The 13,758-nt window shown below is 42.2% G+C and overlaps 1 protein-coding gene across 1 annotated transcript in view; it reads left to right on the top strand.

Annotated features, from left to right (window-relative positions):
• Positions 1–13,758, top strand: part of TAPT1 (transmembrane anterior posterior transformation 1) — a 47,983-nt gene that overhangs the window by 16,832 nt on the left and 17,393 nt on the right. Inside the window, exon 3 of the mRNA XM_080933072.1 lies at positions 5,986–6,104. Coding sequence (XP_080789198.1) covers positions 5,986–6,104 — 119 coding nt within the window. The remainder of the gene's footprint in view (positions 1–5,985; positions 6,105–13,758) is intronic.

Consider the following 13,758-nt stretch of genomic DNA (forward strand, 5'->3'; position numbering starts at 1 on the left):
TCCTAACCAAGTTAGTGTAAATGGGTTACCTAGGGTTACCATCAGATAAAAGGCCAGAAAATGGTACGGACATTCATTGTACATAATTGTTCTACAAATTAAATTCTAAAGTTTATTTACCTTCCAAGAAATATGTGTACTGTTAAATGTAGACATAGATAGATAGATAGATAGATAGATAGATAGATAGATTATGTGCCAAATGTAGATTATGATGACCGTGGTGCATTGATTGAGATTCTTCTACTCTCTGTGGTTACAGATGTGCACATAAACTCACCCATCACCACAGAACCCAACTCAGCAATCCATTTGCTGACCATCTCCTAGATTTCTTGGGGACACGAATTTTTAAGTTCAGATACATAAAAAATATTTACTCTATAGAATGTACAGCAATTGCTTTCAAAGTCAGATTCCTACATGTAGGTTTGTTGGAAACTGCTGGATAAGATAACAGCTCCTTAGCTGTTAACTGAAGATGGCCTTATCACTCTTACATAACTGTATTCACAGCTACACCCTACAGTGCCACAGCATGTGTGTGTGTGTGTGTGTGTGTGTGTGTGTGTGTGTGTGTGTGTGTGTGTAGAATTCTGATTCTCTTTTCTTTGCCCTGCAAGGTCTAGTCTGAGTGTTATGTCGTCTGTGGAGACAGTATTGTCTTGTTTGAGACAAGACAGCTTTCCAGACTCTTGGGCATATGCCTCAATGCACTCCACAAACTTCCCAACACTAACACTATACAAACCTGAGCTTTCCCTGAGCTTCCAAAGTAAATAGTTACTTTAGATTTAATTTGTAGAAAGATTGTACATAATGAATGATCCCTAGGTTGTCTGGCCTCTTTACTATTATGTAGAACATTGTTATATCCCAGGCCTCCATTATACCCACTTGCTTAAGACTCTGCCTTGGCTAACCACTCACTACCCTGGCACTTGCTGCACTATTTTCTTTTAGTCCCCAAGATTCTTAACACCCTGTGGAGCCTCTGTCCCAGGGACCACTTAACCCAAGCATAGAACCAGACCTTTCTAGACAGTGGTGTTTGGGGCTGGAGGGAGCTCTTCTAGGCTCTTACATTTCCCGGCAGCATTCCAGGCTGCTCCCACAGTGCCTCGCCACAGTGGATGATACTTTCTGGCCCAGCACAGGAGATGGTGCTCAGAATTTCAAATGAGCATTGAAGAAATACATTCCATAGCCAGTTTTGCTACTTTTTAGTCATGGAGTTTTATATATTTTGAAATTTCAAATGACATTAAGGAGTTTTTTTTTCCAACTTACCAAAATTTCCATGGATAGAAGCTGGTATTTTTGTTTTGAGACAAGTACTTTGCAAACGGCTAAGAGCAATTTAGTAGATTGTTTGTAATGCTTAAGAGCAATCTTAGACCTTTTCATAAGTGTTTGCTGAGTATTGCCCTACAGTGTTGCAGAAGCATTACCATTCTACAATATCCCCAACAGAGACTATCAGAAGCCTACAAGGAATCTTCTTTTCTTATAGAAGACTAGGAATCAGCAGTAAGTTTGAGTATCAAACTGGTGCAGTTTTCTGCAGACTGGCTAGTATCTTTACCATGTCGCTACTGCTCAAGGATGTATCCTTAGGGTCATTCAGAGTTAGGTGCAGTAGCCTGCCTGAAAAGGTGGCAGTAAGAAGGAACTGCACCTGAAGAGGCCCCAAAACAAGATCTCCCAGAGTCAAACCAACAGGTACCTATGGTCTCTGGCTGTTTTCACCTTCGGAATTACAGGGGCCACCTCATTACTTAAGCCCTTAATTAATTTTGAAGTCAACTTTTTAATGCACATTTGGTGAATCTGTGTTCTGAGAATAAAATGTAAGGGGATATGTGAGACTGGAGTGTCTGCTGTTTGTTATCTGGAACTGTACTCTAGCAAAGGCCCACTGTCTTCTCGCCTGCAGTTTCCCATCAGGAGGGAGCCAGACTTTAACTTGCCCACCTTCATAGGCTCTGAGTTTTATACTGAGAGTCAGATAGATTAGTGCCTCAGGGAGTCATTGAGAACACTATCTGAGTTGCTGCTAAGGATTGGAGGTGGCATGGTTTAAAAGGAGAAATAAAAATCATCATTCTGTATATAACCAGTGTCTGTGGAAACCAGAAGAGCATGGCAGATCCCCTGCAACTGGAGTTACAAATGGCTGTGAACATCTTTGTGGGTGCTGGGAACAGAACCCAGAGTACCGTGTAACAGCCGAGCTATCTCTCCAGGCCCAACTCTGACCTGCTTAACGCAATAGACACTGTTCTTACTGTTTTGCTGTTGTTTGCTTGCTCTTTGTTTTCTGAGGGAAATAGTTTGATTTAGTAGTTTTTCCCCTTTTTTGTTAATATATAGCCCAAACTGGCTTGGAATTCACCGTGTAGCCCAGGATGGTTTGGGACCTCCTTTCTTACTCTCCTGAGTGTTGTGTGTAGGTAGGCACCACTGAGCCTGGCCATGAACATCTGTTTTATTCCGTTGTCAAGATATCTGCCTAGACAAAGCTCTCCAGTGTTTGACTAAGGAAAGATGACCCTAAAGAGTGACCTGGCTCAGGGAAGGTACTCACTCACCTAAGACCTGTGTCACCTCTTACCTTTCTTCCCTGGGAAAACACAAGTGCAGCTGAATGCAAAGAGGTGCAGCCCTGAGCTCCTGTGTGTGGTTTCTTTTGAGTACGTGGTCTCTACCTCCTGCTTTTGGGGGTTATTTTTCTACTGTATTTTTAGTTTTGTCTTTTTATCTTATATGTGAGTGCAGGCAGATGCCATGTTTGTCGTAAAGGCCTTCATGCTGAGCTGAGAGGTAGGTAAGTAAGAGTTCCCTTTCTCCAAGAGAGATGAGGTCACGTGGCTGGCAGCAGTGGAGCTGAAGGGGGAGAATGGGAAGAAAGTGACGGGTCAGAGATTTGATGTCCATCCTGTGAGCATCCACTAGGCTGACAGACCGGTTCGGGGACACATCCAGAGTCACTGCTGTGTTGGTGTCACAGCAGTGCATGAGTCCTGAAATTTTAAATGAATGCTGAAGGAAGACAGGAGACTCTTGTGTCTCAGATAAAAAGCTATGTGTCACTGGTATCATTCCTTTATAGTCCCACTTTGTGTGCTGGAGAAGAAATTCAAATTTATATTTACTAACGGACAGTTAAATAATTTATAGTTATTTAGTCTAAATAAGAAGAAATAGAAATCACCTGTCTTCTCAGGATCCACACCAAGATTTGAAAGTATACATTATTCTAACTGATGTGTTCTCAGAGCTTTTAATTTGTAACATATTTTAAAACTTTAGAAGACAGTCAAAATATTTGATTCATTAAATTCTTGCATTTTTTTAAAAGACAGGAAGCAGATTGAGATATGGTAGCCAAAAGAAAAGCCACCGTAGCTCATGAAGCATGTAAACATAGTGGAGGTGGTCTGCTTGAACTGCAGACGATGGAGATGGGACCGTTTGACCAGACAGACTTGTTAGCTCCTTTGCTCGTACACAGCCTCGGGCCAGCATTCATCCTTCACATCCCCAGCTTCCTGACGTGTCAAGCAGAGGTGATCATTTCCTCAGAGAGCTGCTAGAGCATTAAGTGTTTAACACCTAACAGCTGCCTGGAACACTGCAGACACTGGCAGGAGACCACAGCGTCCTGAGTCACCATGCGCATGAAGGGGGTGGTGGACAGATTACATTCCGCACAGGCCTAGGCTTGCACTCCATACATGTCTCGTTTCTTCCCTGTGTAAGGCAGTGACAAGAATGCTGTTTAGGAGAATGTAATGCCAGAACAGTAAGGACTGTCCTGCTTCCACGGTTCCAAATTAACAGGCTTTTCTGTTCCTTTTCCCTTGCATTTTGTATTCTCACATTTCTGAGTATTTATCCTCACTTAGCTGAAATGTCCTTAAATTGCAGCCACATGCTCTCCTCTATCTTTAGTGAGGTCTGTTGCCAGCTCCAGTGGTCTGGTTACAAGGCCTGCACAGTGTAAGAAAGAGTGGCCCCTCTACTGGGTTCATGTGACAGGCTTGCATTGTGAAAGGAAGGCCATTAGCCTTTTGCTCTGTGTGTGCCATGGAGGGTACTAACACACAGTCTGCTGAGTGGCAGGAGTTTTATTCTTCCCATCCTTACTGTCCATCTCTGTGGTCTTGCCAGCACCTCACAGCAGTGGAGGCATTCTCCCTACCCCTGTGCCAGGCCATCTTTTCTGCTCAGCCCATCTTCTGTGAGTGACACATGCTCATCTCCTCAGAAGTTATTTAGGTGCTTATTGTAAGTTTTTCCAGGGCGGTTTGGCCATTGGCCCTCCCCCGTTCCTGCACACTCAGGTCTGCCGTGGCGCTGTTAGCCAGCATTGCTTCCCTCTCTGACGGTTACCAACTTCCTAAGGGAGTACCACCTTCTGCTTCCTGATACCTCTGTGCCTGCTGGGCTGAGCATGTTACATGCCCACAGTCACAGTGTCAAGGCTGTTGGCTAAAGGAATACAGTGTTCATCCCAGCATGAGCTCAGGAAGAGATAGGTACACTCCTCTTCCTAGCATTTTGGGTTCTCATGTAGACATACCCAGGTTCCTCTTAGAATTTGCAGACAGGAGGAAGTTGTCAAGGGCAGGAGAGTCGAAAGTGAGGACCACTACTCAGACTTCAGTGCCTCTTTGTATATGTCGAAAGCACGGATGGAAACTAGCACTGTACACCAACAGAGTCAGGGTGGCTGTCATGGAGTGAAGACTTAAAACTAGACTTCACATGACTTAGGTTCACATTGTGCCTTCATTGCTGTTCGTGAGTCTAGAATGTTGAAGAATGCTTTATATTCACATTCAGAAATCCGACATCTAATTTATTCCTTAGATTTTTGTCAAAAATTAATAAAATACGGACTTTCATTTTATTATGTATAGATGTGTTGACGGGCATACCTTAACTTAAGTATTCCACATTGGGCAGTATAAGCAGCAGGGATGTGGGAGGGGGAAGCCTGACATGGAGGAGTCACCTTTCTCCTGAAGCCTTTCTCCTTTCTTACCATCAGCCGCCTTCTCTAGAGATCCTCACCTTGTCATTCCTCTGCGTATCTGTATCCTAATCCCCTCTTACAACAAGACCAGTGTGGGCTAGAGAGCTGGCTCAGCCATGGAAGGCTGTGGCTCACAACCAACATCTCCAGAGCAGCAGGCATGTTGGATCAGGACCTACCTATCCCAGTGACCTTTTTCACTCAAATCACTGCTTTAAAGATCCATGTCCTGAGCGTTAGAACCTTCTCCTGAGTCCTGTGAGAAACTGCTTTGCTTATAGCAGTGTGAATTTAGGTAATCCCTGCAGGTGGGCCAGTGCACTGCCTAAGGCTATTAGAGTAGTCTGGTAACATCGGACCATATCGCTGGGCATACAAGAGGTCTACCTAAGTAGCAGTTTGGTAAACAAGGTCTAGTTACTTTGAGCTATGAAAAGATCTCCTCTTAGGAGCTATACTACTAAATTTATTGGTGAAAATGGAAAGTATAATCAATAAGAAATGAGAGAGATCAAAGGAAACAGTAGTTAGTTCTGAAACTAATCAGAATAAGGCCTTCCAAGAATAGTAGCTACCTATTTTTATAAAATTATGTTAAACTTAATCAGTCTACAAAAACTTTTTAAACTAAAACTGTATATTCCAGTCTTCTGATGAACAGGAAATGGAAGGATGGAGTTAAAGGTAAGAATCTTGTCTGACAGATTTTTACGGAGCCTCTGTTTTAAGAAGTACAGGAAAGTCAGATCAGTTGAGACTGAACAACCATCTTTTGAGTAGCTGACTTCTGGGGATTGTAAACAGAAAACTCTGGGAAGAGTAGTAAGAGACTAATGTCCTAGGAGGGAATTTCTCATAGAGTTTAGAAGTCCTGGGTGTTTGAAGTTGTGTCTACAACTACTTAAAGAATCTCTCTTTCTCTCTCTCGTTCTCTCCCAATGTAGCTCATGTTTTTCGGAATATTCTTGTGCCTCGATGCCTTTCTGTATGTGTTCACCCTGCTTCCTTTAAGAGTCTTTCTGGCGCTATTCAGGCTCCTCACTCTGCCTTGCTATGGCTTAAGGTAAGTTTAGATCTTTGGCTATTTTTGGTGTCTAAACAGTTTCATTACTTTTGTAACTTGTAGAGTTGTTAGAATAAAGATGATACATATAATTTCTTTATACTTTGGTTTTTAATGGTTACCTGTTCAATTTATATTACATAATATGTGTTTACATATGCATTTTTCCAGAGAGGTTTTGAATTAAAACTCTGCCTTAGGCTGTGAACTGAGGCTGTGGTGGAAGCCATGCGGCTGAGTAGAAGAGGAACAAGGCTAGAAGTAGAAGCTGAACTTAACCCACTTGTACCAGGATTGTGAGGCCTCCTGGGCTTCATCTCTGAGAAGTCCAGGTTCTAATCTCCTGAGGAGCCCGTACTGCAGGCTTCCTTCTCCAGTTCACTTGTGTGGCCTATGAAGCCATAGTCACAAACTTCTGGTTGGTGGCAGTAGATAACTTTGTGGTGGCATCATTCTGATAGAAAATATCAGCCAGCCCAAACCAACCTGGAGAGCTAGTGTATTGTAGTGGGTGTCTGCCTCCACTAAACTTGTTTCCGCTCAGCAAAGGAAGATACTGAGAGCTCAGCACCTGTCCCCGAGACCCTAGAGATATAAAAAGCATGTCAGTGGAGTGCATGACCACAGCAGAGTGCCACTCACAGCATCCCACAGTGCCAGCAGAGTGCCTGCTACAGCACCGAGTAATAAATCCCAGCTTCTTGCACTTCTGTTCTACCGAACAAGAAAGACGGAATGTGGCACTTAGCGTGCATCTGTCCTTTGGGTGAGCAGGAATTTTGATGTTAGGGTTTTCCTTCTTGACAGTCATGTCAACATGCCTCTGCTCTGTGGGCACCCTTGAGAAATTACTGCTTTACATAGCTTTAGCATAGTCATTTAAGTTACAATTCTAAAGCATGTGGCTTTTGTAAATATTTTCAAAACATTCCTTTTCCATTTGAAAATTTAAAATGCTGAAATGGGCAATATGTGAAACCCTATCTAAATGTAGTGAATGTTCAATGGAACATAACACTTGAAATTATAGTTTCATCAATGAAGTTGAACTAAAAAGTTACCAGTCCATATTGAAAACTGTAAGTTCTGTTTAAAAGACTAAAGTCACAAAGATGTTTCTTTTGAAGTAGGAAATGAGCCATCTACCCTTAATAATAATAAACACAGCCCTTTCAAATGAGCATTAATTAATCCATTTTGATAAGAAATGCTTCTAATATAAATATAAATAATAAGTAATATAATGATTAGGTTGTGAAAGGAGTAAAAGTTACAGTTCGTGAGATTGCAGAGAATACGCAGTTCTAAGAGTCCAGCCTACCCCGGTGTTATGAAGGTTGTGCTTTGTGTCTGTATCTTTCTCCTCTTCCAGAGTGATAGGAATTTTGGCAAGTTTAGTTAATCATAAGTTACCCTGGGGGGAGATCTTTTAAAGTATGTAAGTACCAACTTTAGGATCTGCCAAGAGTTTTACTGAGGAGGGTTTTTATGAATGCTAGTTCTCATTAGTCAGGGTTCTCAAAGATCTTCGGCACTTTACTACTAAAGCTGATTTCTGTACTGAGGCTTCAGTGAGATGACATTTTAGTTACCTTTTCAGAATATGGGGTGAGGGATCTATGAAAATCTTTGCATATGGCTACATAAAGAGTTGAATACAGGGAAATTAGATTAATCCAATGCAACAGCAAGATGTAAAGTAAGGAAGCACTTGCGGGAATACATGTACTTCGTGAGCTAGGTGACTTTTATATTACTCCTAGATCAGCTGTGTTAAGCAGGCTCGTACTACCCGTGGTATGTTCTGACCAGCTGTTGGAGCCCTGGCTAAAGCATTGAAAGGGTTTCTAACCTGGAAACTCTTCCTTCTGGACTAGATCCTTCCTTTCTGTGTGGTTAGCACATTGGTGACATACACTTCCTGCTAATGGCATATCCGTGTTCTCAAGAGGCTGTTGAGATGGAACTCATCTTATTAGACAACACATCTTGTTCTTTAGACATCTAATACTGCTTTATGCTCAAAGTCATTTCTGTTTCTCTGTCACTTGGGGAAGCAGGTCACTATATATAAGCAGCATGTAGCATACCCTTCCCATTCTGAGTACTATGTATTGCAGAAAATAGGGATTCTTAAACCATCCGGTTTACTTCACATAATGATTGTTGCTTCCTAGAGCTAACATTTCTATAGTAGTTTAAATTTTTAGCACAAAAAGATGATTGCTTTAAGATTTTAATCTGAAGCATTTTCAATCTAAATTAACTTCAGTGGCATTTTAAAAATGCTTTCTATTTTCATGGTTTTTATAGCTAAAGGGACTGTAGGGGGCAGCCTGTTATAAACGTCTAATACTCTACCTGCACTGCTAGTTAACTGAGGTTATATTTTATGCTGTCGTTCATATTTATATGATAAATGAAACATGAGGATGCTGTTAAAATCATGCAGCCAAATTTCAATCATCATGAATCCTCTGTATGAGAGAAGCAATTTTACAGAAAGTATGAAGTGCTTTTAATGTCTTTATACCTTCAGTGTTCAGTGTCTTTATACCTCTTTTTCTGAGTTAAGCACTGTGTTACTATGAGCCACAGTTATTTTCTTGGAACCATGAAAACAATGTTTCTTTAAGCATGGAACTGAAAATATAGTACACTGTGAAAAATGACTGAACAAAAAATACTGTTAATATTATGCCCAAGGCCATTCAGGTGTTTCTAGAATACCCAAATGCTTTTTATCTTTATAGAATTATTTAGAAATAGCCAAATCCTGCTATCTTACAACTTCTCTTTTGTTCTCTACTAATTTTAAAGATTATTTGATTTGTTGCTGCCTATAGCTGCTTCATGTTCCATCTTTTCTCAAAAAAGCAAGCAAAGGTGCTCTTTCCTTCAGTCTGACTGAAAACCTGCAAAGAAGTTAATTGTCTACTTTTCCGAGATGTCACCTTTCTCATCTCTTCTGTTTCCGTCTTTTGTCAATATTTATATTTCTAGTCTCTTTATTTTTTCTGAAAAGAGGACGGTGTGTCTGTTAGTTAAACGCTGACATGGGAGCAGTATTGCCCAGCAGCAGGGTCAGAGCAGCAGCAGCAGGACGGTGCTGTTGCCCTTGCGCGAGTGTCTCTTCCTCTGCCTGCCCCTCTCTCTGCTGCAGCATCTCAGGGAAGCTTCTTAAAATACACCAAATTTCCTGCTTTGAAGCTACTCCTAGATTTTCTGCTATCTTGATGTCTTTGGCTTTGGTTTGGTTGAGGTCGTGTTGCCACTGATAACAACTGGGTGAGCAGACATCACCTTTAACAAAGGATGATCATGTCGCCTGTTCAGTAACTCAGTCCTCATCTTGACTGCCCAGTCCCCAGACCATTTGCCAATCTTCAAGCAGTTAAAGTTGTGCTCCTTGGGAGCTGTTGGCGGGCGCTACTGTGAACTGATGGTGGTGTGCACTGCTTGCAAAGGATGCGCTGCTGCCGTAGAAAATGGACGCCACTCTCGGTGATGTCAGAAGGGCTTGGTTGACTCTCTTTCTGATGAATTAACAGTCCTCACCCCTGCTGCCCAGTGCTCAGTGAAGAAGGAAGGCAAGAAGGAGGCATCTACAGTCCTGGAAAGCTGGTTCCTGTCTTGCCTGGATAGGGTAGCAAGCTTCTAGATTATAGAGAAAATTGGGGTGTTGTTTTTATTGAAGACAGAAACAGAATTAGGCTGTGATTTGTTATGAGTTATTTGTGCTTGATAGATATCAGAAACCTTTCTAGGTTCATCTGTGAAATACATTAAAATACCAAGTATCAGTGTGAAGACTGTCTCTTCCTAGAATTTTCCATTATTTTGTGCTTTAGAATTCTGTCACACTTAAGTTATACATGGAATGAGATTACAGAGGAAAATTGCAAAATTTAGAACCCAGAACTGACAGCTATCAGTAAAGAAAACACTTTGAACATTATATGGTGCTAAGTAAGTTGACTCAATTTAGGAATGATGGAGTATTTTCCTTTTGCTATTAGAGTAAATTAAATTCAGGCAAGCAAATTTTCTGATCTCTTGTCTTAGTTTTAGACATAACTCTCATTGAAGACTTCATTGACGTCTTTTGTCTTTAGGTGAGGAATATCTTTTCTTTTCACCCCCCAAAAAAACTATGAATTTCAAATTCTCAAGTTTCTTAACCTGTTGGCTTTCTTCCATGTGCCTTACCTCTTTAAATTTAATTGTGCTCAAATTAACTTTATCTGTGTTGTATAAATAGGCTTTTCTCTTTGCACACGAAGTTAAGCATTTGATTCTGGCCTGAGTCACTAATGCCACCACAAGACCATGAGTGTAGGAGAGCTCTGTCTGTCAGGGAACCGAGCATGTCCATTCTTTCCTCTGACCACGGCTGACGGGTGCCGCAGCAGTGGAGAGAGTGCACTGTTATGGAGAAGCTGTCATAGCGTCATCAGGTTTTGTCGTCCCCCGTTCCCCACCATGACGCTGGAAGTAGCGTAGCAACATTCCAACCTTCTTTCTTTCTTTCTCTCTTGTAAATCAGACCGAAGGGAGGAGCACTTTCACTTCCTTTATAGGATGGAGTGTGGTGGCACAGGGACTCCTTGTGGTGAGTAAACCCTGATTTTTCCTTTTATACTCTTGGCCAGATTGACCTCAGTACCAAAGCAAAAGCACCAGCATAGGCCACAACCATTTGAGAATGGGAAACACCAAAAAAAATAAATAAACAAAATAAAAAATGTGGCTCTCAGCCTTCAGTAGCATCCTCACTTGGGTCTTAAGCCTTCTCCATGTTTATTCCAGTGTTTGACTACACTGTCTCCCTAAAGACTTGTGGGTCTCTGGTAGCAAACACCTCAGTCCTCATCTTAGGACTAAGCCCAGCTTGTTCCTAGAACCACTGTTTATTTTGTGTTATTCCAAATACAAATAGCACTTGATAAATCAGTCACTTCATTCTAATTAATTAATTTAATGTACAAGAAAATATATTAGCTGTCCCATGCAAAGTGATTATTTTTACTGTGTGCCAAATGTAAGGAATGTCGAGTTTCCCAGTTGAGGAAAGCATCTTGATCTTAGTTCTTTATTCCAGTTCACTTTAAGACCATAAAGGGGCTTCTCTTAAAACTAAAGTTGTCATAGTGTGTGTCCTCCAGCCTCAGTTACACACACTTTCCAGAGAAATCAGTCATGCGCACCCCGGCCTCCGTCTGCGCCGTGAAGTGAACTGGCAGGAGGGCTTTGCTTGTCCTTGTCCCCTCTTCCTTCTTGGTCTTGCCAGTCCCAGTTCTCTTCAACAGTCGTGTCAAGGGGTGGGGACGACTCACAGTGAGCAGCTTTTTCGGCCACACAGCTCTACTTCCATGAATCTATGAGCACTATAAACAGCTCGGAGATGTATGAGAGCAAAATATGTAACATGAATTGTCATTTTTATAACTGTGAATGTGTAGTGGGAGTATATGAAGGGGCTAAAAGAAAAATTTAGAGATGCAGAGAGCCTACTCTCAGTTTAGGTGTTTTTAACTTGATATCTTTTAAATTGTGTTAAATATCTTACTTTTATTGGAAGTTCTCTTGAGTATCTTATTTAATCTTGTCTTGCCATGGCATGTAATAAAACCATTAGTCTAAACTAAATTAGATTAATGTGGGGTCTTTTTTGATTGGTTGGTTGGTTGGTTGGATGGTTTGGCTTTTTAGTTTTCCCAACATTCTCTTGAGATCTCCAGCATTTGCTAAGGAACGGCCTATAAATGCTCTTTAACAGCCATCCTAACTAGGACTTCTATCTAGGTGCCCATTCAGGGTTGGTTAGCAGCGTTGTAGATAAGCTCCTTATGGGGCTTGTAATGATTACCGATGGTCATCTAAAAATATCCTCCAGAATAGGAGCAAATGCTGTGATGGTCTATGTTGCTTTAATCCGCCAGACTCCTTTGTGCGATGGATCTGGAGAAGCTGTGGTGCACACAGGCATCAGTGAGACGCCACTCGAAGGGTGTGCTGTTTTGCTTCTGATGCTTTCCTTCTTATTAGTGGGCATTTGTGTAAGGAAAGTTCTTGCTGATAGAGGCTGTGAAACGAGGTTATGCTGCGTTGGAACGGTAGCCCTTCACTCTGGAAGCCCGTACTTGCTGTAGCAGGCAGTTAAGATGTGACGGCAGGGACAGCTGAGGAGCCAGTGCAAGTACACTTTGTCCTGGTTTTCACTGTGTATTTTAGAAATTAATAAAGTAAAGAGGTGTTTTTGTTTCTTAATACATAATGAGTATGAGTCGCTGGCTGCTGAGTTTGGGAGTTTTGTGTAAAGAGCCTGCATTGGTGTCTCTCGCTGTGTTCCTGGCCATCAGTTGGAGCAACATCTGTCAGTAGCCCAGGGATGCAGGACCATCTGTCTAGTATGTCTCCTCTAGATATCTGAATTAGACGTGTGTTTGCTCTTGACAGAAGAACCACTGCTCCCAGCCAGCCTTCCGTGGAGTAGGTGGTGAAATTCCCCTGGTCATCAGTTAGCCGAGGAAGTGTGCTCTCAGCTGGATGTGAGGGAAGATAAGTCAGGCTGAAAGTAATGATGGAGGTGGTGCGCTGGGTGCTGTCAGCCCAGAGCTCAAACTTAAGCTGCAGAGAACAGGCGATCCGCATTCCACAACCGACAGAGCCAGGCCCGTCTCCATGGAGGCTCACTAGATTGGCTTTCCATCTACTACAGCCCTTCCTGAATGAGCCTCTCATACTTGCAGTATCCCGGATTGAGTCCAAATTAATCAAACTAACTGGAAACCCGTGGAAAGCAAGAATACATTTACTCAGAGCTGGTACCACAGCCTAGTTATAGGAACATTAAAAGACTTACACGTTGTGTTGAAAAAGGCCCTGCTCATGTGGACAGGCTGAGAAGGAGCCGAGCAGGAGCAGGACAGCCAAGAGACTCTGAGGCCAGCGGCACAGTAGCCAGTGAGCTCAGCCCACACGCAGCTCGCAGTAGCCACTGTTGACAAAGATAAAGAGGCCACAGCTCCTAAACAAAGCTCCTAGTCCTAACGGTTGAATGTGCAACAGGTAAAAACCTGCCAAAACAAAAGCCTGAACATTGATCCCGAGGAAATAGCCTGCAGTAGACTCAAACATAATCATCCTTGTCATGAAAGTGTTATGTCCAGTAAAAGGGAATCTTAAATTTCTTCAAGTCTGAAAAATTCAAGTCATGTTACAAAGAACATACATATTTCTACAGTAAAGGTGTCCGACAAACCACCAACCCACCCCCCCAAAAGAGAGAGAGAGAAGATATGAAGAGAGGAGTTATTGGACATGTAAATAAATCTTGGATTCATAAGAGACTCACTCAGAGTCAGGCCTGGTAGCACAGACTGTGACCCACACTGTCGCAAGCTCAGGGCCTTCTCGGAGCACCAATGGGACTTTTTTTATTATTATTATTTTAAATGGAGATATGGCTCGGTGGCAGAGTGCTTGGCTAGCATTAGCAAGGCCCTAGGTGGTATCTTCACCCAGTACCAGCTCTACTCCGGAGGTAAATTAACATAAAATTATGCTGGGTTCTGTTTTTTCACCAATGCAACTGGCAAAGATTCAGAAGTTGGTCTTGTGTTATTTTGGTGCTTTTGGCCACAAGCTTCTC

The sequence above is a fragment of the Micromys minutus genome, assembly GCF_963924665.1.
Source record: "Micromys minutus genome assembly, chromosome: 1".
In the NCBI taxonomy this organism is placed as follows: Eukaryota; Metazoa; Chordata; class Mammalia; order Rodentia; family Muridae; genus Micromys; species Micromys minutus.